Consider the following 26,916-nt stretch of genomic DNA (forward strand, 5'->3'; position numbering starts at 1 on the left):
GTCACGCGAGATCTCGGAGCAAATCCCGCGCAGGGGAGCTGCACTCACTTCCGAGGAGGGCCTATTCTCCGCGAACAGACTCATGGGAAATGTTGTTCTTCACTCCCCTTCTCCCCCGCCTCCTTGGAGGCCTCGCCAAATCGCGCGAGAACTGCGCGCTCTCAACGGGACTTCCCGCGCGCAGTCTCATGGGAGTCGTAGTCCCTGTCTTTAGCCCTGCCCGGGTGGCCAAATCCGGCTGTTGGGGCGAGGGTGGGATATTGGGCCACATACGGAAGCGAGATGGCCTTTAAGCCTTCCAGATTCCCCACCCCATCCGCCTCCCGCTTGCTAGAATTAGGACTACAACTCCCAGGCGCCTTTGCGGCGCATTAGCCCTCCCCCCTATTTCCATCCCATAAGCCCAGGTAACCGCGTTGCATTGTGGGATAACGACATCAAAATGGACAACTCCCGGGATGCTCCAGGTACCAATGTTGTCTCCGCAGTCTAGGCCCCCTCCCTCCCCGCCTGTCTGAGAGAGAGGCCCTCCTCCAGCCAGGCCCAGATCCTGCCCCGATCCCCAGGAGGGGGAACGGCCCCGTCTCCCAAGCAGGGCCCGGCCCGTCGCAGGGGGCTTAACTCCTCGTCTAGCTCAGGGGTTTCAGCCCCATTCGTTCTCTCCCCAGGCTGGAGCCCGGCAGCACGTCTAAAGGGGCCGCCCCTGCAGACCCGGCCTCTCAGCAGCAGGGCTGGCGGGGCGCCTGCGGTGGGTCTGCCATCTGTCACAGCCCAGCCCTGGAAGCGAAAAGCCTTTCTCCCAACTCCCCGCTAAGCCGATCAGCAGCCACCTTCCCGCCCTCGGCACTCTGGCTGCAAAGCTGTAATTGTACAAATGAGGGTGACTTTTAAAAAGTGATTATTTTAAATGTCTGATTGATACATGCACAGCAAAGCCCTTCAGCTTGGGAGACAGCACTGTCATCTCGTATGTGAGAGTCTCTAGCCGAATAGAATAATGCTCTGTCTTTCTGGAACACCTTTTGTTTGAGGATTTCTAAAGCACTCACAAAATGTAGGTCAAGTCTCACGGTTGGGTCCTGTTAGAGGGAGCAAATCTAAGGATTTGTCTACACTACAAGCCCTGCAGCAAGGCTGCTGTAGTGCAGCTACTCCAGTGATGGAAGGGGTTTCTCCATTGCTGTAGTAAATCCACCCCCTCAAAAGGCAGTAGCTAGATTGATGGAAGAATTCTTCTGTTGACCTAGTTGCATCTACAGTGGGGTTTGGGTTGACCTAACCATGTCGTACAGGATGTGAAATTGTTCACAGTCCTGAGCAGCGTAGCTAGGTCAAATTAAGTTTTAGATGTAGACCAAGTCTGAGGTAGAGATTAAAGGACTTAACAAATGTCCCCTAATCAGATGATGTAAAAGTCAGGAATAGTAGAAGTGGGAACGTGGCTTGTTTGCTTTTTCTCTCATGCCCCTCCAGTTATTTATAAGCACTCTAATAATTCTCTAGATGATCTCATAAAGGGAAGAAAAGGGTTTTAATTTTGATCCCACTTTGTTTCTCCAGGAAAAGCTAGCAGATGGTTTGGCGTTACGCCATCTAAATCTGTGAAGATGAATATGAATATCCTTCATCAAGAGGAATTGATAGCACAAAAGAAGAAAGAAATAGAGGCCAAAATGGAGCAACAAGCAAAACGGAATCACTTGGCCACCCAACAACCCCCTCGGCTCAATGAGTGCGTAAGAATCATGGGGTTTTGTCACTAAATTTTGTTTCAGAAACCATTTACATACATGACTGTGATTTAAAAAAAAAACCCACTTTAGTACAATTAAACATCTTTTTATGCTAGGCAGTTTTCAGTGTCTTCTCTCCTTTCTAAAATATTGTCCATGGTTGAGCAGCTAGCAACAACAATAAACATGATTGTTGCTAGCAGAGTTCTAGCATGTTTTCCCTGGGGCTTTCTGCCTGATACTTGTATTATGTAAACCTTGTTTTGGAAACTACTGTGGGGTTAGTCTCTAGCATGGTTTGGTTAGTGTAGTTCTCTGAACAAATGCTGCTCAGGGAAATGATACAGAAACTTCGCTAGCAGCAGCCCTGTTTTAGTAGGGTGGGGAGTGAAATACATGGGATGCACAGATAATTCCATAATAAGCAAATTCGGTGGCTGTGGAGCTTTAGAAAACTTAGGGGCATTTTGTACAGTGAGAGAGACATAGTCCAAGCACTCGACTGGGAGTCAGAAACACCTGAATTCTAACTCCAGCTCTGACCATGACTCATTGCAGGTTTAAGTGACTTACTCAACTTCCTGTTTCACTTTCCAATCCATTAAGTAGGATTACTAATACCTAACGGGGATGTTGTGTAGATTAATTAGTATCTAATGTTTTGAAAATGCTATATGATTGGGAAGTACTAAGACAGGTGGTCCCTTTCCACCTTGAGAGATTAGCAGTTATTGGCATTTTATTTCGCTCTCTGAGCTACAAGGAAGGACATGAAGCATCTAACCTCATTCTCTTCTTTTTTTCTATTTAGAGATGAAAGTGGTGAAAGCGAAGCCTCTGTTTCCAACAAATTTGCCAACGACGGCAGCTTTCTCCAGCAGTTTCTTAAGCTGCAGAAGGAAAAATCAAGTACTGGTAAGTTGACTCTTGAGCAACAGGAAGTCCTCCCTCTTCTCCTTTGTGACACCAGCAGCATGAGAGCTGCTCTAAAGGTGTATTTACGCTAAAGAGCCCAATGTTAGAGAGTGCAAACTGTTTGCTAACATTGGTTACTTTAAATACTGAAATAGAAGTAGTCCCTCTAAATTGAGTTGAAGTTGACTTGGTGAGGCAGTATGTTGTACAGAAGCTTGCATTGCTACCATTTGTATTTAACAAGATGTGTTCTCCAGCTTGAAATGCATTTTCTTAACATTTCCGGGAGATCCTAGTCTTCCTTAAACTCAGCTGCCTGGCTGAGTTTGGTGTATACCAACAAATATCTGTAAACTTAAAATTAAACACAATCCACTGTGGTAACCATATTGGTGCCCTATGCAAACTACTCAGTTAAATCAGAAAGGATACACTGATTATTTCCCCCCCCCCAACCTTCTTTTCTAAGAAGCTTCCCCAAGTTCTGGCAACGTTTCTGCAAACACCTCTGCTTCAAGCACCGGAAAGAAACCCATTCTGATCGGGAAACGTTCCAGCTTGGGCACGAGCAGCATGGTGAACCAAGTGAAGAATTACTCCCATTCCAAACAGATGCCAGTTGCTAACCGCCTCAGTGTGTTTCAGTCACCAGATGACGATGAAGAAGAGGATTATGAGCAATGGTTGGAAATTAAAAGTAAGTTACATCTTATTAAACTGAAATTCACCTCTTATTTATTTTGCATGCAGGTTCGGTTAGCCTATTAGTAAGGGTTCAAATGGGAAACAGCTTGGTTTAATGCTTCTTCAGACTTCAGTTTACAGTCTTTCTTATGGGAAAAGTTATTGCTTGATGCTTTCTCACTGGAAAGATCTTACTTTCTCGTGTGCTGTGATTTGGTAGTTCTCAGCCCAGATCCCAATTGGCAGGTGTCTGCATCACAAAATAGAAACACTATAATTGACACTGATTGGCCCCCTTGTTGCCACCTTCATGACTGGGGCTGAGGATTGAATTACTGGACCATGGAGAGTGAACTCCCGCCACACCCTTAGACACTGTTCCTCCAGTTTGGGGCTGATACACATTTGTTAGCCAGAGTGGGGGAAGCTCCCGCTATCATTGCCTATGCTGTGAATAGAGGACTCTCTTCTCCAGGGCTGTCAAACCAGCACCTTTCACCATTACAAAATTCACACTCTCTAAGGAGTAGGGAGGGGAAGGATGTGTTCTAATCTTTCCTCTACTTAGTTGAGCTTGGTTAGATGGTGGTGGTAGGAGGGTGTCTGCCTTTCTGCAGCTGGAAAGCAGGCTGGATGGTGCACAATTCTTTTTTAAAAATGTGGTCTTGAGACACATCTGGTTTGTTTTAATTGTTTAAAATGAAAGGCTCCCTCTTCAGGAGTGGCTGTCTGAACACTAAGCATGTTATGGAGATCAGACAGAAGTGAAGCCCTCCCATCTTTCCAGAGTTTCATTAGGAAATCACCATTTCGGACATCTTGACTGTGAGCTTCTTTCTTTACCCTTTAAATCAAGATTGGATCCTTTTTTCTAAAAGAGAAGCTCTAGGAATTATTTTGGGAAAGTTTATGGCCTGTGTTATACAGGGTGTCAGACTAGATGATCAAATGTCCCCTTCTGGCCTTGGGATCTATGGGCTTGTCTACATTACCCGCTGGATCAACGGACATTGATCAATCCAGCGGAGGTTGATTTATCGCGTCTAGACGCGATAAATCAACCACTGAGCGCTCTCCCGTCGACTCCGGTACTCCACCAGGGTAAGAGGCGCAGGCAGAATTGACAGGAGAGTGTCAGCCGTCGACTTACCGCAGTGAAGATACCGCGGTAAATAGATCTAAGTATGTCAACTTCAGCTATGTGAATAACATAGTTGCGTAACTTAGATCGATCCCTTCCCCCAAACCACACACACACACACCCCGTAGACCAGGTCTATGACTCCTTGATTAGGTTGGAATATCAAAGAGAATAAAGAATGCTGCAGCATATCAAATAACAGAAAGTCTCATTTAAATTTGGAACCAAGATGATCTTAGAGAAACTTATTGAGCCCTGCTTCCCAGCTAGTAAATTGAATTTCCATTCATGATGTGCACTAATGGTTTAGAAGCAGAGTCAGTCTGGGCATATTTACAGACCTTCTTCGTGTTGTGATTAAACAAACTGTGAAATGGTCGTAGTGATGCATTAGAAAGACTACTTTTTGCTCTATGGGATCAGCCTTATTGCTATTTCCAGCAGAAACTTAAGCAAAAAGCTCAGGCAGATCTGCACATAACAGCGTAGAAACCAAGGCAGGAATTAAACATCCCTACAACAACTGGAAAACAAGTGTGGGAGACCAATTGGCTAATGGGATTGGTGCTAGGATAGTGGAGCTTTTTGGTCATTGGGTAAAATCTAGTCTAGGTCAGTGCTGACAAATCTGATAGCTGTTCAGTGGCCTATGTGAAATTTGTTTGGTCTCTATCTAGTTCCCAGTGAACATGTGTCCTTTATTGGACTTCCTGTGACACTTAAGATTAATTGGCCCCTTGTTGGCAGACTCAGCAGAGAGGCCAAAGGGTAACTTCTCAGAGAGTCCGCTCTCTCCCCTCTGGTAATGGTCCTTAAGGCACACTGGCAGGTGCAGTGTGAGAAAGCGCATGCTCCCACTGCCCAGACTGTGCCTGATATGTGGATAAAGAGTGACTTCTCAGGAGCTGAAATCCGCGCCCCTTCGTGAACAATACATTCTTTTTAAAAACAGCCACGTTGTCCCCACCCCTTCATGTGTGTGTTAGAATTGTTAGTAGCTAATTACATAGCAAATTGCAATTGAACCCTAAATTGGAAGGAATCCAAATCTTATATTTTCTCTCATAAAAGGTTCTAGTCAGATCATTCCTTTCCCACTGGGAGGGTAAGGCCTGAGAGTAACTCAGCTTTGTAACTTGTGCAGCTGTGTAAGACTGGCTCCCCATTTCATCATTTTTCTCCTCATCCCCATCCCACTCTTGTCTTACCGCTGTGGTTCTTAGAAGTAATGTGCCTGTTGGGTGTGTGAGTTGAACCCCAGTACTGACAGCCTGCTTAAAGTTTTACCCCCAGAGGCTGCAGAGACCCGGAAAGTGGTGGAAAAGCTGGCTAGGTTCGTGGCCGAAGGGGGACCAGAATTAGAAAAGGTCGCTATGGAAGACTACAAGGATAATCCAGCATTTTCGTAAGTTTGGGGGCAACCTTAATTTGCTAAAGCAGCATATTATATCTCTAGGTGAAGAACCTAGGCCCTGCATGCATAGAGCGGGGGCTTTGTGATCTTCTGGAAGGAGTGGGGTTGGATCTTTATGGTGTCATTTCCTTCATATGTTTTCACAAAGTACCATAAGAATACTCTGTGCATCTGGAGAGCCTTCTAGCCATGGATCTCAAAGCGCTTTACAAACACCAGTCAGTTATGTCTCACTATCTCCTTTGAGGTAGCTGAGTGTTGTTGGCCTTGTTTTATAGATGGGGAAACTGAGGTATAGAGAGGCGACGACGTTGCTGAGGACACGTAGCAAATCAGTAGCAGTTAGGAGGAGAACCCAGGAGCCCTGACTCTATGCTATTGTGATCTAGCGGATAAGAGTACTGGGCTGGGAGTCAGGAGACCATAGGTTCTCTCCTCTCTGCCTGCTGGGTGATCATTTCCCCATCTGTAAAATGGGGCTAATGTTGCTTAACTCCCTAAAGTGCTGTGAGGTTTACAGGTATAAAGTGTTATATGCCAGGGGTTCTCAACCTTTTCTTTCTGAATACCCCCTCCCCCAACATGCTATAAAAGCTCCACGGCCCCCCTGTGCCCCATAACTGGTTTTCTGCAGGGCTGATGTTTGGGGAGTAAGCAGGGCAATTGCCTGGGGACGCCTCAAAGTTACATTGCTCAGGCTTTGACTTCAGCCCTGGGTGGCAGAGCTCAGGGTCCTGGGCTTCAGCCCCATGCTGTGGGGCTTTGGCTTTCTCCCCTGGGCCCCAGCAAGTCTAACATTGGTCCTGCTTGACGGACACCCTGAAACCTGCTCGCAGTCGTTCTCCCCTCCCCCCTGCCTCCCCGGGGTGCCAGATCCTGGCTGAGAACCACTGTTCTATGCTATACAATTTATAAATGGAGTCATTTAAGGTGTTTTCAGAGTAGTTTATCTTCTGATTTTGTCTAGTCTAGTCTTTTTTTGTTTTGTGCCAAGTGAGCAGAAACATTAACAGATCAAAACATGCTTTAGTGACTTTTTTTCTCCCGTCCACTCCAGATTTTTACATGATAAGAACAGCAGGGAATTCCTCTACTACAGAAAGAAAGTAGCAGAGATGAAAAAAGAGAATCAGAGTTTGCAGACGTCCTCTTGTCAGAAAGGTAAATGAGGGGGTCGGGAGCACAACCTGCCCATCATGAAGTGTAGATCATAAAGTCTTTGTCGGTGCTCTCTATAACTGCTCGTTAGACATTTTAAGAACCAATCCAAGTGGAATATGCAGCAAGTTTAGTCTTGCTGTTGGTCTCTTGCTGCCCGTAAGTAAAGCACTGTCACAAAGGGAGTTGTATGATGTTTCCTGGCATCGATCTCGGATGCCACTATATTCATTTCCTGGGTCCATAAGAGAGCCTGATCTGGGAGCTCTCCACTTATGAAAGTCCCATTGAAATCAGGGCGAGTCCAACACACGGAGCGCATGCAGGATTGCTTCCTGTGGAGGAAGAGTATCCTAGTATTTCCCAAACATTTTCAAGAAAATGAGCTAGAAGGAAGAAGATTCTGCATTGTTTGGTCCTGAAAATGATGATCCAACTCTGAAAGACAATAGATTTAGAATCTGTCTTGCTGCTCGGTTACTCTCATTTGCTTTATAACTTCACTCTACATGAGTTAAGATGGAAACAGGGTCTTTGTTTCTTCAACATTCACTCCTCTGTTTCTGCTGCTTATTCCCCATTGAAAGCCATTACATTCTGCTTGCATCATAATTCCATAGCCAACAGATGAGTTCTTGCAAATTGGGAATTGTGGCTTTAGGTGGAAAAGCAGCGGGAGCAGATGATCTGCCAGTGAATTAATGTCCTGGGCAGTGAAATGCAAAAAATTAAATATTTTGGGAAGGAGGGAGTGGCCTGGTGAGCTAAGCATGATTTCTGGGTCAAGAACATCTCGCTTCTAATCCAGCCTCTGGCACAGAATTCCTGTGTGGCCGTGGCAAATCACTTAACCTCTCTTCTCCATTTCTTCATCTGTAAGGAAAGGAATTAATGCTGTTTACCAGTGCAGGGTGTTGAAGGTTTATTAGTTAACACACAGTAGCAATGATTTTTATAGAGCTTTTTAGGTCCACAGTGCTTTGAAAACCCCAATTAATTAATCCTGGCAGCACCCTAATAGTTAAGTGGTATTATCCACCCTTTGCAGATGGGATATTGAGGCAAGGAAATGTTCTGACGTGCCCAAGCCCATACAGCGAGTCAGGTCGCCTGGACACCTACTCCTGTGCTCTAACCATTAGGCCTTGTTGCCATGGTGCTCTGAAGATGGGAAGTACCGTATAAGGCAGTTGTATGTAAATAAAATACTTTTTGATTGTTCATAAGGGGGAATTGCTCTGACAGTATTCGCGGTCGGAGCTTTCTCTGTACCGTTGGACTAGCGCTGCAGTAGCTCGCTCCGCCAGGTAAGAGTGGGACCAAGGCTGTGTGCGGAGCACTGCTTTCCCCTTTTCCCCCAGACTGGCTAGCAGAAGCACAACAATGAGAGTAACACAAACCACTCTCTCTCCCATCTGCCCTGCCACCCTCATTTCTGAGGGCTGCAATCCTGGCAAAGCTCCCACTGACTTCAGAAGTGGGGGCCTTCTCTAGAGATGAGCGATTGCATTGGGCAAATATCCAGCACAGGAGGACAAAACTAGCTGCCTTCCTAGGTGCGAGAGACAAATATGGGTGTTCGGAAGGGGAAAGCTACCTTGTGTATTAACCTACTCTCACCTGCCCCCTGGCATGCAGAAAATCAGAGTGAAAGTCCTGGCCATTCCCCTGGATACAGAGCCATCGCGCTAGCTGATACCTCACCGCTTACCCAGAGATATGAACTCTTGACCGTTTGACTGTGTTTCTTTACGTTATTCTTAAAAATAAACCCCTCCTCTTGCCCTTATTCCACTCTTGGGGTCCATAGAACAGATAGGCTTTTGACTGTTGGGTGTGTGAGTTGGGCCCAGTACTGACAGCCTGCTTAAAGTTTCACCCCCAGAGGAGGAAGAGACCAAGAACTTTGCTGAGAAGCTGGCCAGGTTCATAGCAGACGGGGGTCCAGAGGTGGAAGCTATTGCCTTGCAGAACAACCGGGAGAACCATGCTTTCAGGTAAAGGAAGAAGCCTGCAGCTGAGTATGCATGTTTGTTTGTTTGTTTGTTTTTAGCAGGGTTTACAGGGGACAAACCCTGGTGAATAAGACTTAGGATACAAGCTGCAGAATGATTATATTGCAAAGCTGGGTATAGAGCCCAGGAGTCCAACTTCGCAGTCCCCTGCTCCAACCACTTAACACCATCTTTCTGCATGTTAATGTGGTTTAATTGTCCTGAAGTCTGAGCTTTACTTTTTGCTATTTCCACTTTACCCCATCGATGCCCTGTGCATTCACTTCTGCAGCAGTCTCTGCGCTTCTGTTTCATGTTTCCCTGTGGCTGGAACACACTTCCGGAATGTGTTACCCTCTCCTCATTCATATTGCTCCTTAGTCCCGCTGCTGCTTCAGTGGCTGCTAGAAATGAGTCAATATTTATTATTTCATCTTCTCTTGTATTAGATATCATGGCACTGGAGTCATGTGCTGCCATCACCTGATCCCTTGATGTGTATGTTGTATCCCTTTTCACTCCCTTTAGTCTGTTGTCGTTGTTGTCTTAGACCCAGATTCTCCTCTGAGCTCTGCATGGGTACAGGGGTCCCTCTGCACAAAGCTCATTGGAGGATCAGGGCATAGGATTGTAAATTTTGGGTGCTGGCGCTGTCTCCCCTCTACGTCTTGTTCAGCACGTATTACGGTAGCACCCAAAACGTTTTATAAATAATGGACACTGCTTTGTGGCGGGTAGGTCACCCCTTTTCCAGTGCAAGCACTCGCAGCTGTCGTTCTACTTATTTCCTGCTACAGGACATTCCTGTAGCTGACCAAGCCTAGAGCCCAAATCCCAGCCCAAGACTGCCATTTCTGAGCAGAAAATAGTCTAAACAAACTGACTGGCATTTGTTGCTGTCTGATTTCCCTAATTGTGCATTCACTTCCTCCCTTCCATGACAATGCACTAGTATTGATTCTAATCTTTTACACCTTTCCCTGCAGCTCCCTTTCACCCATGACCTCTACCTGGTGCTGATACTCACTGCCGCTTTGTAGGGTGCCTTAATTGAATTCCAGGAAGAGCCCGTCTTCCACCCTTTGGAAAATTTCTCATCCGTTTATCTGACAGACCCCATTCCTCACAACCCCCACTTGGAACTGCCTAGTTTTTCTTCTCACCCAAGCAGCTCATTGTTTCTGCCATTACAAGGGATTACAATAGGTTTCATGGGAGTGAAGCTAGACTCCCCCGTTTTTAATTAGCCTGTTCCTTCTTGAAATCTTGGCATTATATTGGCTGCCATCCTGCCCTCAGGAGCCCCCCGCTCCCTTGTGTCTAGTGGCATTTCAGACAGACGTGCCAGCGTCTGAGCCACTTTGTCATTTAACTCCCTTAAAGCCCTGCTGGGAATCCCATCTGGGCCTGCTGCTTGGGTTAGTTCATGTATTGCTCATGGAGGGTCCGATCCTGCACTCCACTCTCTACCCTGAACCGATGCCCATTGAAGTGTGCAGCAGCTTTGTCTGAGTTAGGGAATGCGAGGTCACACCGCGGTGAATTTTAGAATACCGCAGAGACACATGTGTGCATATGCCTGTGTAGAATCATGCAGTTATAGACGGAAAGGACCTATTACCTACCTGAGGATGTTCTCCTGCAAGAACACAACAGTCTCCTGATGAGAGGCTGTATCCAATAATAAACTGATCCTCTGAAGAGTGAGGGATGGGGAAGTTTGAAGGGAGTCAAGGTTTTATGTTAAAATGCTTAAATTGAAAAGGGAGTGAGGGAAGCAGTGGATAGATTTGTAACAAATCTGAGTGTGTCTAATCTGTGTGGCTGTTAGATTGCAGACACTTCCTATTCCTCCCACAGAGATTGAAATAGGATTTTCCCTCCATCCAAAAGGGAAAAGACATTATTTGTGCATGAGGTTACAGCCTATGGCAGTGAGCTCTGGGTGTGGGGGGTTTACATAAGATGACTCTTAGTGTCAGTAAGGTGTTGTCTGGTGATCTGAATACTTGAGTGGGAGTGTGCTCTAACCACTAGTCCATTTGTCTCTTTGGTAAGGTGAAGACACGTCTGTGGTGAACTGGAACAGGCTGTGTGGAGTACAGTGGGCGGATGGGGGGCGGGGGAATTTTGTGTTTCCACTGACAATGTGATCTTGTAAAGGCATCAGATACCTAACCAGAACAACCACCTTCTTATTCTCTGTATTTCTATGGTATTATAACCATTAGCCATGGTGCATTTACAAACAGCAGATAAAGTCCCTATCCTCTGCACCACAGGCAAATGAGGTACCAGAGAGGAGAGAAGTATCCAGGGGTGAAGTGGAAGAAGTGGGTTTGAAGAAGCACATGTGGGGAGGAGAGTTCCTGGCCAGATCACTGTTAGACCTATCTCTAAATTGAACTGTTGCACGCCAAACATTTTCTTTTTTAAACTTAGGTTTTTATATGAACCAAACAGCAAAGGCTACAAGTATTACCGGCAGAAGCTGGAGGAGTTCCGTAAGGCCAAGAACAACTCCATAGGGACACCTTTTGTGCCAGAACCCAACCTGAAACACAAGAGCATTCCTGAGGCCACACCATCGTCGTCGTCATCCTCTCCAGCTTCCTCTAAACAGCCGGCTGCAGCCGCTTCTAAAAAGAGGAGGAAAAGCAGATGGGGGCCAGAGGAGGAAAAGGTTGACTTGCCCCCCCCAGAGCTTGCCCAGCAGGAGCTGAACTCTTCTCCCTCCCCATTGTCAGGTTAGTGGTTCTGTATTTGGGAATGACTGGATTTTTTTTTTCCTGGTCGCTTGTGATCTGTCCTAACTCAGTTGGCTCTGTAAACAGGATACCCTGGGAGTCTATCTCTTGTTGTAATCTCCCCAGTCAGCAACCTTCTATCTCTCAGCTAAGTCTAGCAGCTAACTCTCCGGGTGTGCAAATCCAGATAAACCACTTTATCTCATTGACACTGGGGATTGGAATCTTATCGCTTTCCAGTTATCTTTAAAACTCTGCTGAGCTGTAGCTCATTGTAGCCTCAGCCTCCATGCCATTTAGGGCTATTTCACTTCAGGAATAGAGACGGTCAGAAAACAAATGTTGAAGTATGAACTCCGCTTATTCCCCATGGCAGGCTAACATCCTTGGGCAGCTCTTCTATCCTCTCTTCGATGATGACGGGTCAGAAAAGTAACTAAACATAAACAGCTTTGCTCATGGCGCTAAGGCAGTGGCTCTCAACCTTTCCAGACTACTGTACCCCTTCAAGAGTCTGATTTGTGTTGTGTACCCCCAAGTTACACCTCACTTAAAAACTTACATAATCAGACACAAAAATACAGAAGTCACAGCACACTATTACTGAAAAATTGCTTACTTTCTCATTTTTACCATATAATTATAAAATAAATCAATTGGAATATAAATATTGTACTTACATTTCAGTGTATAGTATACAGAACAGTATAAACAAATCATTGTCTATGAAAGTTTAGTTTGTACTGACTTTGCTAGTGCTTTTTATGTAGCCTGTTGTAAAATTAGGCAAATCTCTAGATAAGTTGATGTACCCCCGGAAGTCCTCTGAATACCCCCAGAGGTACACGTACCCCTGGTTGAGAACCACTGCGCTAAGGGATGCAAGCAAAGCTGCCAGTTTCCAATGTTTGGTTTCCAGGGCCTATTTCAAGTCATGGGACTGCATGCTGATCCAGGGTTGTGATTTCTCTCTGAGGACAGCATGCTGCAGACCCCTTTAGGGGTGCAACTCACATCAGACATGAGAGGACTCTTTTTCCAATAGGGGCGCTCTTCCTGTGCCTGCAAAATGTAAACGCTTATGTCCCATGTATGCATGTGTCGATAGGTAATGAGTCAGATGGTGAGCTGGCTATGTGCACATGAATGCCTGACTTTCAAGTGCAACTGATGAATGCAGGCATTTTTCAGGTGCAACTTAAGAGCCTGTCTTTGAATACTTTGCCTATCTAGTGTGATGAGGGGAAAGGATGTGGATAGGACAGAAAAAAAGAGGAAGAAGAGAACAGAGATGAGGGAGGCAATGGAAAGAGACGAGCCAACAAATTACAGGAGGGGTATTGGTATGACTAAGTGTTGTACTCTTTGCAGGAGGCAATAATAGGGCAGATGAAGTGGTGAGGATAATAGAAAACAAGCTCTACTGTCTTTCTGAGCTGCAGAGTGAGTTCATAGGTGCATATGTTCTGCCTGTGGAATTCACTGCCACAGCAAGTCATTGGGTCATGTATTGTGGCTGGGTTTTAAGAGAGACTGGATAATTGCATGGCCATTAATAACATTGGATGGCCAAGATAAAGGGTAAGTGTAGTGTAGTGTCAGCTGATGGCCACAGGGATCAGGAAAAGAGCTGGTCAGACATCCTTCGTCAAAATGTTTTGATGAAAAACGCTGTTTCCATTGAAATCTAAACATCTTGAAAAAAATGTTGATTTCAACAAAAATTCCTGGAAGGGGGGATATTTTGAAACAACAAATGTTTCATTTTGGAAAACTTCATTTAGAATTTTATTTTATGGGGGTTTTTATTTTTACATTATTTTACGACATCAGTAATAGTTGAGATATTTTATTTTTAAAATCACGAAGGGCAGCTGCTACTTAGCACTCATTGACACATCTTATCTTTTCTAGATCAGTATCTCCTGTTTGTGTTATAATGAAACAGTTTAGCACTGATACAGTTTGGAATTAAAACAAATTTTGAAATGTCAAAACTTCCCGCAAAATGGAAATTTTGAGTTTCAACCAGCTCTGTCTGGAGGGAGATGAGATACCAGGCTAAATGGACCACTGGTCTGATCTTATGTTCCTTTTCCAAGTGAGACAGAAATCTAACATGTGTAAAAGCCAGGTTACGTGGGTTGTCACACCTTCGTTTATCTATTTTAATACATTTTTTTTTTAAAGTTAAAAAGCCAAAGCTGGGCAGATGCTGTCATAATAAAATAAGTGAATTCCTGCCTTGCGCATCATGCTGCACTTGGGTTCTGATAGAATCTTACAGCCGCACATTCCTTTGTATCTTCCTGCTAAAATCATTTGCTTTTTCCTTTAACCTCCGTGTTCGCTTCCTCTTAATTAGACAGGTGGCATGCTCACTTTCCACAGGGCGTTGTGTCAAGTAAAAGAAAAGATGGCAAACAATCTGCCAGTTATAAGAAATTGACCATTAACACTGTGGTAATGCTCTGCAGGGAAAGTGTTTATTGGTTCAGATGGAATAATCCTCTTCTAGAATTAACATCTTTAACTTGACAGATGACTAGAATACCAAATTATAGCCATGGCTCTGCTGGAGTTAGAGCCACAAAACATGCTTAAGATGATTCTTGTCCATGCCTCCCCAGCCCCATCTTCTGAGTAAATGGTGCTGCTTTGGAGCCTTGGACAGTTAGACAAGGACTGTTTATTATTTCTCAGGCCTGGTCTACACTGGAGGGGGATCGATCTAAGATACGCAACTTCAGCTACGAGAATAGCGTAGCAGCAGTCAATGTATCTTAGATCGACTTAGAATCACTTACTTCGCGTCCTTGCGGCGTGGGATCGACGGCTGCTGCTCCCCCATTGACTCCGCTTCCGCCTCTCGCCGTGGTGGAGTTCCGGAGTCGACGGCAGAGTGATCGGGGATCGATTTATCGTGTCTACACTATATGCAATAAATCGATCCCCGATAGATCGATCACTACCCACCGATCCTGCAGGTAGTTTAGACATACCCTCATTCGTTCCCTGTCAGGTTTCAGTCTTAAATCAGTATCGTGCAGAGTGGAGAGTGTAGTATGGCCCTTTTGGACCGATATGATGCTCCTCTTACATATATTGATGTTTAGACACTTAGCAGTTTGTATACTGCAGTGAGTGATGTATTCAAAATGCTGAATAGAACAGGGATGCTATTAATTAGTAAAGTCTAGGGAAATACAGGAGAACTCATGAGTGTTGTCTGGGCATGTCTGATGCTAACTTTGGATTGGGGGTGGAGCGCTGTTTTGGATCTGTCTAGTTGTAATTAATATGATCTTCAGAATATCGAGTCAAGTCAGGCAGCTAATAGCTCCCTTTGGCTGTAGAGTGATTGCACTTGTAGTGAAAGGAAGGAGACATCCTCTCCAGGCATGTGGGTAGGGGTAAACTTTCTGGCAGTCTTCTGCTAGATGCTTCAAATACAAATTGCACCATTAACCTTGTTGTGGCCAAAGCTAATGTTTTGCAAGACACACTTTTCCTATGATGAAAGCAGCAATTTTTCCCAGGCTGAGGAGCAATTCCTCATCTTCTGCCTGTTTGCATGGCACTAGTGAGCCCAGGATAATTCTTTAAGTCCCATGGTCCAGGTTTAGGTAAGTATGCTGACTTTTGCACTATGTGCAGATTGATACAAGTTGCCCAGGCAACTGTCTTGGCTTTGTTCTACAGTAGTTTTCCCACCTGCACCAAAGACTTTCTTCCTTCTGTCAACTTTGCCTGCATATAATATGTGTCACTTTGAGGGATTTTTTTAATTAGCCTTGGTGCACAGAGCTAAACACGAACAATAGGTCTTTCAGCATGTTATTGTCATGTTGGCCTGGAGCTGCAAGGTAATATGTTGGTTCCATGAAACCGGGTGTACAGTTTTAGTACAAAGAGGAGCAAAGACGTGTACTGTATGTCTGGGATGGAAAGGAAGACACTCTGTCTCACCTTTCTCCTTTTAAGGCTTTCCCTGGAGGCTTGCCGACACATTGGCCTCCTGAGCTGTGTTGTGCTGTTAGTTCTAGATGGCTTAAACTCTCAGGCTAAGTCAAACAGCTGCTGACCTTCTCTGTGAAGGTCATACGGATTTCTTCAATGTAGCCAAAGAAAGGCTTTCTGTTCCTTGAGAACGGGGCTCACCCTGTGTTTGAGGCTGCCACTAAAGTGTCCCAGTCTCACCAAGGACATTTTGAGCCTGATTCTCCTCTCACCAGTCTTCTCTCAGTGACTTCAGTGGAGCTGCTTCTGATTCTCACTGGTGTCTGTGAGAGAAGAATCATGGGCTTTATTTAAAGGGCCTCTGTCCAATAATTTTATGCATAGGTTTGGTTTTTTATTTGCTATTATTTCATTGGGAATTGAGGGCGTACTCAGTACACCTCTACCGCGATATAACGCTATCCTCAGGAGCCAAAAAATCTTACTGCTTTATAGGTGAAACCGCGTTATATCGAACTTGCTTTGATCCGCTGGAGCGCGCAGCCCCGCCCCCCCAGAGCGCTGCTTTACCGCGTTATATCCGAATTCATGTTATATCAGGTCGCGTTATAGCGGGGTAGAGGTGTACTTCGCAGGGCCTGGAGTGAGCCGGTTTATTTCGAATTCTCTCTTAGAAAATCTCTTGCCATGTTTCTGCCTAACTCAATATACACAGTTTGCTCTTGAGACTGATTATATGAGTATCCAAGTGCTCTCGGCCATACGAGCATGAACTGCTGGACTGCTTTATGTTCTTGTTTGGAGGCAGTGCTAAGGAAGCCACTTTCCAGATCATGACATGACCGTGTGGGGAAGGGGATAAAGCGCTTTGATCAATTGCCCTAAGTGAGAGTGAGAGAACTGGAGAGATGACCCCTGGGACCTAATTACCATCTGCACAGACATTTGGTGTCATGAACAATGATCCTATTATTATCAGGCTTCATAATTAATTGATAGTGAATAATTAATGAAGCATCATTTAGCCATAGCCTTGGTTCTCATTAAATATGAGGTTCTTGTAGCCACTAGAAAAAAATCCTTCCCCCTTGTATTGAAAAACATAATGTACTTTGAAGTGCAGGGTTCGTGTGGGGTTTTTTGCAATCCTTTAAATATTTAACTGCAACTCTTGGATGTTTAAAACGGGAGCTGTCAGCCCAGTTAGTTAGAAATAGACAAGCCTTGAAAGTTGCTCTTCATTGTAAATCTTGGCTTCGCTGCCCCAGGAATGTTTTTGATTGTTTGTTTTTATTGCTGCAGAAATATTTTTTAAAGAGAGAGCATTCTGCAATTTTAAAATGCCCCTATGCACAGCACTGAATGGCCATTCAAAATCAGCAGGGCCCTGCCCTACTGATCTTAAAACTTAATTGCAGGGCCTTTCCAATACAACAGCAGGTAAAATAATTTCAAAACAGGAGCTTGAGACCCAGGTGAAGCAGAACAGAGATACACTAATGGAGACATCAAGCTGAGACTTAAAATATGTCTCCTCTTTGAAGGCAGGAGGTCTGATGTCCTTGGCAATGCTTCTGAAATCTGTAGCTGAGAAATTAAACACGTAGTAGGGAGTGGTAATTTCCAAAAAAGGTGTGATCATTTATCATTCTGAATGACTGGTAGCTATTCACATAGTAAACGCAGTACAGTTACTGCATAGATGTACTGAGCAATACACTGACAGGCCAAAATCTGCTGGGCACTTAATGCTGTATAATTAAATACCAGTTTCTTTGTGGTAGGGAGATTCATAAAGGAACTTAATGAGAAGAAATAAACTTAAATTAAGAGAGGGTAATGTTGGCCTGCTTGGGAGGACAGACTTCCTGATAGTGTGATCTCCAAGTTTGTGGAATAGTTTCCCAAGGGAAGCTGGGGAATATCTGAAACTAGACAGAACAAAGCCCTAGAGAATATAAATATAGGGAACAGTTCTGAGTTGGCCAGGAGGTGGAGTGTTACCTAATGAGTCTTTTTCTTCCGAGACTCTTTAAAGTTCTACTGGGAGTTGTTGTGCAGCTTAGCATCTTAATGCTGGAGTTATGAAACAGACTGTAAGATTTTAACAGATAAGATGTTGGGATATGGTTCCTCTGTCTTGAACAGCTGGCTCAGTTTTTTGAAAATCTTTAACATTTGCTTATTTCAGTTCAGGACCTCAAGGGTCTTGGTTATGAAAAAGGGAAGCCGGTTGGACTGGTGGGTGTGACAGAGCTCTCTGATGCACAGAAGAAACAGCTGAAGGAGCAGCAGGAGGTAATGCCAGGAAATGATTTCTAAGCTAATTTGTGCAGCAGCACATTGCATTGCAGCATGGTTGGGTTAGGGGAGGAAACAGGGGTGGAGATAGACAACGGAGATTTTCCCAGGGGCCGAACAAACAAAACCTCTTGGATTCATATTGGATTCGTAAGTATCAGATGATGCTGTGGTCAGCAGAAATACCTTATTAGACCATAGGGGGACATGAGCAAAATCCAGCCAACCCATCTCCCCACTAAACAAAAGAGTGTTCTGCCTGTGAGCTCACCTTTCCTCTTATATGCTATCCATGTGGGACTTAATTCCCCTTCCAACTAAAGCCCAATGTCTGGAAGGCTTATTGTGTCACTTCTCTTCCCTGCTGAGATTTGTGTTACTGTAGTTCAGGGGATCATAACTGGCCACTTTTGGGATCATGAGGGCTGCATTTAAACTACAACCTACACAAAAAGGCAGCTACCTGCATTGTTAATATATGGGTGAAGCTCTCAAACATGCCAGCAGGTGATGCTCCTGTTTGACCTGAGCAGCAGGCTGCTGGCAGTTTGATTCAGCATTGCCTGCTGGGATTTGTAGTCTTCGTGGCCTGCATTTCTGTCTCATAGATAAGGCAGCCATGTGCTACATTGCAGAACTTAGAGACCTCTCTGTGTCCACTCTGCTGCCTACAGACTGGCTGCCTCACTGAGCAGGCTGCTGTTTTGCTTCCCTAGATGCAGCAGATGTATGACATGATCATGAAACACAAGCGAGCCATGCAGGATATGCAGGTGATGTGGGAAAAGGCGGTTCAGCAGCACCAGCATGATTACGACAGCGATGAGGAGGTAGACAATGAACTGGGGACATGGGAACATCAGCTTCGACGCATGGAAATGGACAAGACACGAGGTGGGTGGAAAAGCCACAGCACTGGATTTTCTCTTGTTCTGCTGCTGTGCTGCGATTTCCATGGAATGGAGTATGAGATCTTGTGGCTAGAGCAGGGGATTAGAGTCAGGACATTCCCAGCTCTGCCACTGACTCACTGAGTGCCCTTGGGCAAGTCATTTAACCTCTCCATGCCTTGGTTTCCCCACCCATAGAATGGAGATAACACCCACTTCACATGGGGTTGTGAAGCTTAATGCTTTGTAAAGCACTTTGAGATCCTGAGGTCAAAGGTGCTATAAAAGGACACTTGATCATTACTATGTGTTTTTTTTTCTCCCCTCCATGTCTTGAGCAGAGTGGGCCGAGCAACTGACTCAGATGGGCAGAGGGAAGCATTTCATCGGAGACTTCCTGCCACCTGATGAGCTGGAGAAATTCATGGAGACGTTCAAGGCATTAAAGGTGAAATGAGCGACAGTCTCCTAGGCCACAGTGAAACTCTCCAGCAGAAATCTGACCTGTCTGGTAGCACTGAGGGAAACAACTCAAGCATTTTCAACCATTTACCAGAGTAGGCTGCCTGCAGTTCTGTGAGACACTTACTAGTATAGCTTCTTTGCAAGCGAGTTTTTGGTTGTTGTTTTTTTTTTAATACTTTAAGCCTGTACAGGCTTCCCATCCACTTGCAGAAATGTCTGCACTTGGTGCTAAACCTCTTGGCATCAGCCTTTGGAAAGAGCTGGTGTCCTGATTCAGCACAGCTATGCGATGCTGGTGTTCTTCCACCACTGGCGACTAAAGGAAAAACAACTCCATCCCCCAGGGGTCTTGTCACTGATCTATTGTGATTCACGGGGAAGCGTGGCTGAGCCGAGTGACAAAATAGCACGTCAGCAAGGGGGACAGGGCACTAGTGACATTACAGTGAAACAGACCGAGCTTTTAGACTGCTTGCCGACAAGTCTGCAGTTCCGCTGTCAGAGCAGGATAAGCAATCACTAATACCAGGCAGGGAAAATTGGAATTTTTAGCCAGACAAGTGTAATAAGGCAAAAATATAAAGCCTATGCAGAGCCCTTGGTTCCTGCCAACTCATAGTTGTACAACTTGCTACTGGCATCCTTGATAGTGTTCCTTTGTAGCCAGCACTGGAGCTGGGGCCTGAGGTAAGATCTCTTTTTAAATAAGAGCCATCTTTGGAGCCGGTCCAGTGAGCAGCTTCCAATTCAGAACCCTACTATTTCTCAATTGAATCCCAGAGCTGCACTCCCTGCACCTTGCAGATTACATTTTGGACTCTGGGTGGCTCTGCTGTGCTGTATGGCTTACCTGTTTCCTCCCCTGTGGTGCACTAGCAATGGAATCCCAAGAAGTTTTGTTAAAATTATTAATTGTCCCGGTTTGCCAGGCCTACACCAATCTCCCCTACGTGGTGCTTTCCCTGCTCCCCTCCTCCAGTGGAGTAATGCAGTGTAACTCGTATTGCCTTTTGTTGCCCTGCAGGAAGGTCGCGAACCAGATTATTCTGAGTACAAGGAATTCAAACTGACCGTGGAGAATATAGGTTACCAAATGCTGATGAAGATGGGCTGGAAGGAGGGTGATGGGCTTGGCTCCGATGGACAGGGGATTAAAAATCCAGTCAGCAAGTAAGCAAAATGCTGTATTTTCCTTCTGTTGATTCAGTCCTTTTCTGTCAGGTAGGTGTTGATGCTCCCATCCCAGCTTGTTGGAAGTAGCTGGAATAAATGTGGCTGTAGTTCATCATTTGGACGGTGCATAGAACCTTCTTAATAAAGAAAAAAAAAACTATGGAGGTTTTTTTGGTTCCAGAATTAGATTTGTTACTTTGCACAAGATAGATGATCTGTGATCTGAGCATGGGCCAGGAGCTTCTGAATTCTAACCTTGACTCTCACTGCCGTCCTCTGAGACATATATTCTGTTCCTCAGTTTCCCCATCTTTAAAATGGGAGTAGTGCTTTCTTGCCGCACACAGGCCATGTGAGGATTGATCAATGTTTGTAAAGTGCTGTATGTGATTAAATATCCAATGCATGCCTTATGCAGCTGGAGAACTCTGATGCAGACTTGCTGCTCTCTGGTGTGCTGTTCGTCGAAGGCAGTTGCCAGTAGATGGTACTGTTCCAACTGCTTTTAAAAGCCACGTCAGTACCAAGCAGAAAGCTTGTGTGTGCATGCCAACCCTCTGGACATCAGTCTGTTTCCTTACTCGAGTGTTTTTGGGATAATAAAGAGTAATTGCATCCAAAGTGGATCAGAATGACCAGCTGTTTGTGATGTATGCTGGACTATAGGGAAACTAAATATTGATGATGAAAGCAATTAAGAATGTTTCCTATCCAGTGGGTCCTTTATAAACTACAGTTGTGCATATCTAGTGGAAAACACAGATGAAGTGTCTCTACAAAGCATTTCAGCTCCTTTCTCTCAGGAATATCTATCTGGTAAAGTGGTGTCCCACTTAAATCAAGAGCTGTGGGGAGAGATTATTGTGTACAGATTAATGAGGCTTCCACTGCCCCTTTCTTGAATATGCTGCAGGGAGCAATCCTGCACTGCACAGAGTTGGGCAAAATGTGACTTACTAGGCTCTGTCCTCTCCGAGGTCTATGACTTGGAAAGGCAAGGGAGCTGTCTGATGCACAGGGAAGAATACTGATTTATCTCCCAGTGACTCCCTTTTGGGGGTGCGAGGTAGCCACCTTCTGTTTAATGCTCATTCCTTAAATAAGCAAGGTTCAGATCATTGCATTTGGTCACCTTGTCTGCCAGAGGCTAAGAAGCAGGGCAGGGGATCCTTCACTAGAGAGGCACCCGAAGCATTGAGAATTATCCCTGTTACATGCTTAATTAACCCTTTGTTTAACTAGAGCTGTATTTACGTTGCAGCTTCTCACTACAGCAGTGGGGTTTGCTGTTTGAAGGAATGAGATTGTAATGTTGTAACAGCACTGCACTGTTCTGAGGTCAAAACTAGCTACCCTGATTGCTGCAGGTCTGTCTTTGCCTGTGGGATGCAAACATAGTCCCTTAGTCTTGGTCTCTGTGCCCTGGTTAGAGAGGGCAGATCGTATGAGGTGGTGGGTTCTTCTGATTCGCAGAAAGATGATCTGTTAGCATCTACTTAACTGGAAAGGGGTTGTTGTTGTTTTTTTTTTTAAACAGGGGTACCACTGCTGTGGATGGAGCTGGGTTTGGCATTGATCGTCCCGCCGAGCTATCGAAGGAAGATGATGAGTATGAGGCATTCCGTAAAAGAATGATGTTGGCCTACAGGTTCCGACCCAACCCTTTGGTGAGGTGACTCCTAACACACTTCAGACATAGTGAAGCTTCAATAGTGTCTCTGCCCATATCCTATAAGGGGCCAGGGGGGAACATATTAGTGCTCAACAGTATTTTACCTTTATGGCCAATTTTGCCTTGTGTAAAAAGAGAGAGGACACGGTATGGCCCTTCATCTTCAAAGTGCTTCCCAAATACCAACTAATCTCCACAGCACCCCTCTGAGGCAGGCTCCGGCTAGCACAGGGACCTAGGAGTTGGGACTCCGGGGCCTCGTTCTCCTTTGTCCTGCCCATTGTGCAGCCATTTACATAGTATAAAGTGGGTGTAAAATAGTACCAAATGGGGTGTCGGGGTTTCCACTCCCTTGATATGGATGTAAATAACTGCACAAGGGGCAGAGCCATGGAGATCCACACCCCAAGAGTTTATTCCCAGCTCTGCAGCTGGCTCACTCGGCAACCTGGGGCAAATCACCTGCCTGTATTGGTTTTCCTACCTGTAAAATAGAGATGCTGAGTCTAACCTACCCCTTCGCCTCAGGAAAGGGTGTGTAGAATGTGAGACTCAATGTTTGTAAAGCACTTGAATTGTATCTTTTTATCAGAGGATATTCCTAAATATCCCCAAGAGTTCCATTTTAATAGAACAAATAAAGTAACAGTCACAGGGAAATGACTGTAACAATTCACACTAGGAGATTTTCCTTTTGGTTCTGTTCTTGTGTTGAATCAAATCATGAATACTACAACACCCCTGACAGTCAGCTCTCCTTGCTATTATTTTTAAGACAAAAGTTCCTGCATTTAGCTGGAAGCTTTATGTGGCAAGTATAAACACTGCACACAAAAGAAGCTGATGGTTTGTCCTTGAATCCCAGCATGTTTTATGTTGAATAATCATTCTTCTCATGGCAAAAAGCTTATCAGTTTGCATGTGACTCTGCATTACATCCAACAGGCCAATCCACTTAGTGTTGCATTCCATTTGTAATTTTCCAGAGGAAACCTCAAGATTTCACCCCTCGAAACCTCCTATTTCAGTGGAGTCCTCCAATTAATATTAATTAAGCTCACATGGTCATTGTTCTGTTCAAGTTGCAATTTTAATTAATCTTCTGTTGTTGTTGTTGTTCCCTTTTCTACAGAACAATCCGAGGCGACCTTACTACTGATAATGTTTTCAGGACAAAGTATTTTCAATACTGTTGTAATTTTACTGTGAAATGTTACAAAACTGCATTATCATCCTTTTTTTTGCAAATATTGTAAAATCTATTAAAGTCACAGTGACCTCTTTCACCCAGAACAAAGGCCTAGAAGCCCACTCACTGCACACTTGAGTGCCATGACAACTGCATCATAACAAGGCCTGGGATGGTATCCCAAAGGAGAAGAGAGCAGGTGAGAATGGGGGTTTTTACACGGTGCTCTCCTGTACAGAAGGGTAGCGCCAAAGATACTAATGGGAATAGTTCAGGGACTCCATTGGTTTATTGCTCAGTGCCATGTTACTTGCCAAGAAATACATCTTTTGTGTTTTTTGCATTCATTGCTCAGATATGCAGCCTATGCTGCCTTGGCCGTAGCTTTATTAAAAATATATAGGAGGCAGCCCCCTTTATCCCAAAAGGTGAGTATCAGTTAGTTGACTAGCCTTTTCCCCTGAAGATCTGAGTTCAAATCCTGTATTACGTCACAAATATAAAGAGTCTGGCCTCCAGCTGAAACTGCAATCCCAGTGCCTATTTGTTTTATCTCTGCTTGGTAGAAGACACAGTCTTGAGCAATGCACAGAGCGGCACTGTGGGGGATTGAGACCTGCTGGGGAAATTTGCTGAGTGCCAGTTCCATCAGTCTCTCACTTTCCTGAACACTAAATTCACACACAACTTTCAGCAAAACAAGAGGCCCACCGATCCTTTCTGTGGATGTGGGTGGCAGAGAACCAGGCCTTCAAACCTCAGTTATTAAAGGCCAGTGGATTTTTATTGGTCTGTGAAACACCGCTGCATTGCAACTCTCCTCTGCTCTGGCTGTAAACAAACTCTCACCCATCTGCTCCCCCAGCTTTTTATCACAGACTGATCAGAAACAGTGGCCTTGCCACAGGTTTTTGTGGGTGAACAAAAAGCCCCATGGTGGTATTCTTTCAAAACATCTCAAATTGTAAGATTTTTCCCCCCCTCCCAATGTTTGTTGTTTGCCCCTGATACCAAAATCTTACCATTTAGTATGTGATTCACTTTTTTGTTAACCTTTCTCAATGATGTAGAGTTAATGGCTTGGCTTTCAATAAAAAATAAAAACAGACTGGTCAATTTGATATGAGTTCATCATGGGAAAATTAAAATGGATGGGCACCTCGGAAGCACAGGCAGTCCGGCTTGCAACTAAGAAATATGTGATCCATTCCTGGCAGTGATATACGCCAGTGTAACAGGTGCGCTTATTACAGCTTGCACAATGGGGTATTGCAGCTGATGGGGCTAATCAGCACATGGGCAATAACTATGAAACATTAGGTAATAAAGGTAGGAAATTTTGGCAGGGCACTGGTGTGGCTGAGCTTCTCCCAAAGCCATTAAGGCTGCTGTGACATTCAGGCTTTCCTGAGGAGTTTAGTTGATCCATTTAGTTTATGAGCCTCACAGTTTTGGGGTGTGCTGATCTGTTGTTGCTTCTCCTCTCCACATGCTGGGTCTTTGGCCGTGAATGAAACAAAGCAGAACTTCTTAACAACGTTTCCACATTTATGAAAGACCAAAAGCACCGCAGGGAACAGAGCTTGCCGCTCAAGTCACCTGGGCTTCGTAAAGTTAACAGCATTGAATTCCAGTGACTACCTATGTGGCCTGAAGGCCCAATCCCATAGCCGTGGGGATGGCCGCTGGAGACACGGGCACATTCTCAGAATGTTCACTTCAAGTATAGGTGTAATAATATATTGAGAATCCCTCATAGCCAGCCATTAGGGATGGTTTTTTAAGGCAGTGCAGACTGGTGCTTCTGCAGGTTTCTTGTTTTAAACAGCTGGTGAAATATCTACAGCTAATCAAATGCTGCAGAGACTGCCAAGTGTTTTCACTCTTCCATGGTTTGCAAATCTCTCTTGAAAAGTGAGTATACCCTGCTTTTCCTACCCGCTCTTCTGTTGGCAGATGTTCTGTATTCCTCTTTCAACACACACCAATATGGCAATGGCCTTGTTTCTCAGAAGTACCCTCTACATTGGCACAAGCTTTGTTCCTCTGTGTGGGCACGTCTGGCTCAACTTTTATTTATTTCAATTTAAATAATTAAAAACACCAAATGCACCATTAACACAACATCTATATCTCAGCAGCATCAAATGATCAATTCAACTGGAGCTCAGCCCGCCACCTCCACAAACACCTTTCTGTCCCTTTATCATCTAGGAAGCATGTCCTCAGCCTTCTTCCCAAATCCTACCATACTGTCTTTTTAGTGTGCCCAGGTCTATTTCTAACCAAATGAGAGCATGTTCCAGAGTCTTGAACCCCCACAGAGAATGCCTTGCCATACACCCCTTCTAGTTTATAAGGAGGGGATCTCCCTGCTGACCATAGCTGTGGCCAATGGCATGGGGACAGAGACACGTGAAACCACATTTTTAGCAAGGGGTAGATGTATTGGTACTTTGATGTTCAAATGGATAATTAGAATACAGGAAAGATTCCTTACTTGTAATAGTAATTCTAAAGTGTGCTTACATTTGGAACCTAAGGTATGTGCTTACATTTGGAACCTAAGGTATGTGCCTGTCCTCATTTTTTATTTTACTTTATTGTCCAGTACTTGTGGGAGCAGCCAGCGGTCACAGGCAGGATGCATGCCCCGTGCCAGTGGGCGCTGGACAGTGACAGTCCCTTCCCTGAGGAGTTTACAGTCAGATAGTAAAGTTACACACTTTAACCACTGGATGGCCCAGGGAGCTCAAACTCCCTTCTCAATCCCAGATGGGATTCCTCTGCCGTAACCCAGAGTGCATTGGTAGTGCAGTGCTGGGGGGATGCTTACATTTCTGTGCTTGTGTGGGAGCAAATGGGACTTTGGCCTCTGTGGCTGATAATCTAGTACCTTTCACAAGCACTAAAACCCCACAAATGTGTGAGGTGGGGCAGAGCTGCATTCCCTCTGTGCACAGAGATGGTCGTGTCACGCCCACTGCTATTAATCAGTGCGTGTACAACTGCCTGTACTTTGAATTGTTGCTTAATAAGATGAATTGTCATCTCGGGGCATATGCAAAGTAACTTCCACTTCTGCTGCTGCATAATGAAGCAATGAAACAGCGCAGGGCAAAGTGCACCGCCACTCATTCATCCGTGGACTCTGAATCGTGATGGAGCGAAGGAATGACACAACGGCTCAGGTGGAAAGCTTTTGGAAGCAAGGTGAAAGGTCAGATGACAGCAGTTTTGTTTTTGTGAATGTCTGACAAACAGCACTTCGGTTCTTGGAATTTTTCTGGCACACACTAAGTGCTACCATTCAACCAGGTCCCTCCCCCAACACCTGGCATTGACTCTCAATGTCTGAAAAGAGAGGTTAAATGGAGAGGTCACAATCATGCTGGAAACAGCCTGCCTCAACAGAGACCTTGAAATACCTGCTCTCTCTCTGCTGATTAAAATTCTCTCAAAGGCATGTAAAAAGTGGTG

General features: G+C 44.9%; 1 protein-coding gene across 2 annotated transcripts; it reads left to right on the forward strand.

Moving 5' to 3' along the window:
* Window positions 1-411: 411 nt before the first annotated feature.
* SUGP1 (SURP and G-patch domain containing 1) lies at window positions 412-24,533 on the forward strand. 2 transcript variants are annotated; one of them, XM_065421956.1, is made up of 14 exons: window positions 412-467; window positions 1,561-1,732; window positions 2,545-2,648; window positions 3,118-3,345; window positions 5,755-5,878; window positions 6,945-7,048; window positions 8,919-9,042; window positions 11,482-11,786; window positions 17,938-18,044; window positions 18,764-18,941; window positions 19,279-19,385; window positions 20,427-20,572; window positions 22,113-22,242; window positions 23,380-24,533. In XM_065421956.1, exons 1-14 carry the CDS (start codon window positions 443-445, stop codon window positions 23,404-23,406), a joined length of 1,881 nt encoding a protein of 626 aa, XP_065278028.1. In that variant the 5' UTR covers window positions 412-442; the 3' UTR covers window positions 23,407-24,533. The 2 variants fall into 2 exon arrangements, with proteins under 2 accessions (XP_065278028.1, XP_065278029.1); XM_065421957.1 differs by having other exon boundaries at window positions 3,121-3,345.
* The last annotated feature ends 2,383 nt before the right edge of the window (window positions 24,534-26,916 follow it).

Source organism: Emys orbicularis, chromosome 24, assembly GCF_028017835.1.
Source record: "Emys orbicularis isolate rEmyOrb1 chromosome 24, rEmyOrb1.hap1, whole genome shotgun sequence".
In the NCBI taxonomy this organism is placed as follows: domain Eukaryota; kingdom Metazoa; phylum Chordata; order Testudines; family Emydidae; genus Emys; species Emys orbicularis.

Bases quoted from the DNA above. Each gene is read 5' to 3' on its own strand.
- SUGP1 (XM_065421956.1), top strand. From the start codon at position 443: ATGGACAACTCCCGGGATGCTCCAG. The intron at 5,879-6,944 runs GTAAGTTTGGGG...CGTCCACTCCAG, and splicing joins AAGGATAATCCAGCATTTTC to ATTTTTACATGATAAGAACA. The intron at 20,573-22,112 runs GTAAGCAAAATG...TTTTTTAAACAG, and splicing joins ATTAAAAATCCAGTCAGCAA to GGGTACCACTGCTGTGGATG.